At 62.2% G+C, this 2,940-nt stretch overlaps 2 protein-coding genes across 2 annotated transcripts in view; both read left to right on the top strand.

Moving 5' to 3' along the window:
- Positions 1–11: 11 nt before the first annotated feature.
- Positions 12–407, top strand: MARVELD1 (MARVEL domain containing 1; the record flags this gene model as incomplete). Its single annotated transcript, XM_010000060.1, has 1 exon — positions 12–407. A coding segment is annotated over one exon (396 nt), but the record flags the coding sequence as incomplete, so codon positions are not given.
- Positions 408–1,086: 679 nt separating this feature from the next.
- The window catches only part of ZFYVE27 (zinc finger, FYVE domain containing 27), a 10,048-nt gene continuing 8,194 nt past the window's right edge, over positions 1,087–2,940 (top strand). Inside the window, exon 1 of the mRNA XM_010000143.1 lies at positions 1,087–1,145. Within this exon, the coding sequence (XP_009998445.1) occupies positions 1,087–1,145 (59 nt within the window). The remainder of the gene's footprint in view (positions 1,146–2,940) is intronic.

Genomic DNA, 2,940 nt, shown 5'->3' with positions numbered 1-2,940 from the left:
CGCTGGGCGCTTCTTTCTTGTTTACGGTGGCGGCTCACAGGTACGAAGGGGCGGCCCACTTCGCCCTCTTCGCTGCTGTCCTGGTCTGGCTTCTCACCCTGGCCCTCTTCGGGCTGAGCCTTCTGGGACGCTGGGCACTAGTGCCCTGGCTGGGCTCCCGCTGGCTCCTCACCAACCTGGTGCACGACCTGGTGCTGGGCGTGGGGCTCTATGCGGCTGCCACCGGCATCATGGGCTACAAGGCCAAGCAGAAAAGCTACTGCAACCTGCCAGGCTACAGCCAGCACTGCCTGTACGGTGCCTACCTGAGCGCCTCTGTCTGCGGGGGCATCACTGCCTGCCTGTACCTCTTCTCCGGGCTCTACTGCCTGTCACGGCGCTGCCGGGACCAGCGTGACATCATCTGAGACCCCGCAGCCCTCAGCTCCCCTTCTCCTCACCCACGGATGGAGAGCAGCCTCGCTTCGGGACAAAACGACCCTGCCGCCTCATCCCCTCCTGGCTGACTGCACCACGCTTCCTCTGGGGCCTCCTGCACAGACGGAGCAACAGACTGAGGCCTTGCTGAGCACGGCTTCCCCTGCATCCTGCCGAGACAGCGTGGGCTCCTGACTGACTGCACCACACTTCCTCTGGAGACTACCATGCAGAAGGATGAACAGACTGAGGTCTTCCCAAGCACGGCTTCCCTTGCATCCCACTGAGACAGCGTGGAGACCCAGCTGCTGCACAGACTCCTCTCCCATCCCTGGACAGATGTAGGCTATTGCAAGTGGAAGGACCCAAGCAGAGAGCCCCTAGAAGGGAACCTAATTCCTGGCAACCCCCCAGGACCTCTGCCCAACTCCCTTGCCCCCAGCCTCGCAGGTGCTGCACGCTCAGGTGGGTGCTGACCTGTCCCCAGGGCAGAGGGGACTGGCCTGGGGTAGCTGAGAAGGGGACAGTGGTGTGTAGCGGGGATGGGTGGGTACAGCCTTCCCGATCTGCTGGCAGCCCCCTCCTGCTGTTACCAACTGCGCAGATCCCTAATGGAGGCTCTGATCTCCACTTCCCCAGCCCAGGCCCCTCCTCCCGTCTGGCCTGAACATGTCCGCCGTCTTGCGGAATCCCTGCGGGGTTCAGCCCCTCCCTGCCCTGCACTCAGGGTGTGTGGGGACACACAGTCTGACCTGGTGTCATCCCAGGCGCCGGGACACACTGTCCTGTTTGGGAGCTGAGCCCACACAGGTCAGCAAGGCCTCCATTGCTGCCGGGCGAGAGGTAGGATGAGCAGGGCCATGGCCGGGTCCTGCGACCCTGGGAAGGGGATAAATCCCTCCCATCCTTGGGGTTTGTGCTGCCCTGGGATGGGGCCAGGTGCCCCTGGAGTTGAGGGGAGTAAGGCAGCAAGTTGTTCTCTCCACCTTCCCTCCTGCTGTGAGGTTTGTGGCTCTGAGATGACAGTCTCACTGGTGCTGCTTGGTTTGTCGGTGTGGAATCCTCATCTTGGGACTCTCTGGCTCCATCTCAGAGCTGCCTGCTTGCTGTCGTGAGCCAGAGGGCAAAGCGAGCCTGGCAGCATGGGGGTGCTGGGCTGCCATGGGGAAGCTGGGGCCAAGTGTTGCATGGACACAGCTGGACTTGGGAAACAAGAAAGAGGACACTGGCAGCAGGGCCAGCCCAGTCTGGATCAGCCTCCACAGCCAGCCAGGTGCCAAGCCTTGAAGAGGCCATTTACAGCCAACTGGAGGAGCAGGTATCTAGAGACTGGGAATTTTTAGAGGAGCACCACACCAGGGCTGTCCTGCCACAAGCCCTTTTCACCCTGTCTGGAGACAGGCTCTCTCTGTCACTCCTGGATGAGGGAGGCTGGGTACCAGGCTCTGCATGGGCTCAGATCAGTGGGATGGGAGCCCTGCTATGGGCTGGGCTCTGGGCATGGACTTCCTGGCCATGGGGTCTGGGTGTTGCCTGGAGTTCCCTGGTGCTGCAGGGAGAGCACCAGCTGTGATTCCCCTGGGGCTTGGAGGGATCTGGGGTTAGTGCTGGGTCACTGCTTCCATCATGAGGTGCTGTCTCAACTGATCCCACCTCGTGCTGGGGGGACTGCCAGCCCCCAGGACATCTACCCCTTCCCTGGGCAGGACGTGCTATCCCTACCCTGTGTCAGGGCTGGTCCCTGGCACTTCTTGCCCGTGCCTGCTCCAGTATAGCCCTGGCCCAGGCTGCCAAAGATGGGGCTCCTGGCCCACACTGCCAAAAGATGGGACTTCTGTCACCACAAGTGCCTTTCTCTAGCTTTCTGCCTGTTGTGCTCACTCTGTCCTCCTCCAGCCCCCTCCCCAGTGCCTATGGATTTACCTTCCAAATAAAGAAACATTGGCGCTCACTGGGTGTCTGGGGCTTTGTGCCGGGGCTCGGACCTGCTGAGGATGGGGGCCTGAGCCGAGATCCCACATGACTGTAGCCCTGTGCCCTGGGCTCTCCCTGCCCAGAACCTCTGGCTGTGGTCACAACATCCCAGTGTGCTCTGTGGTTGTGGGCAGGCTCCCAGTTCTTGCAGAGGACTGCTCGTGCAGACGGGCTGTGCCCTCCCCTCCAGGGACAGAGCATAACCTGGTGCTTGTAGGTGCTGGGTACCCGCAGTGCAGGGGGGGGACACAAGTCTCGGGGGGATGTGTGACTTCAGAGACACAAGGGGAATGGAGCTGCAGGGACACGATGAGGAGAGGATGGAGCCACATTCCTACGGGCTTTGTCACTCCGGGGCTGAAAGGGCTCTCTGTTCCAGGGCCCTGCTGGGAAGCCTTGCCCGTGCTCTTGGGCCCCTGGAGGGCTCGGGGCAGCCAGCACCTCCCCACACACTCAGAACAGGGATCAGCCTTGGACCCGTACCCACAGTTGGGGTGTCACCGTCCCCCCAGCCCCGGGGATGTGTGCCCTGCTCACTGCAGGCAGCAG

This window comes from Chaetura pelagica, unplaced genomic scaffold (assembly GCF_000747805.2).
Source record: "Chaetura pelagica isolate M959 unplaced genomic scaffold, ChaPel_1.0 scaffold436, whole genome shotgun sequence".
Lineage (NCBI taxonomy): Eukaryota > Metazoa > Chordata > Aves > Apodiformes > Apodidae > Chaetura > Chaetura pelagica.
The sequence above is the reverse complement of the archived record's forward strand: the minus strand, read 5'-3'. Positions and strand labels throughout refer to the sequence as shown.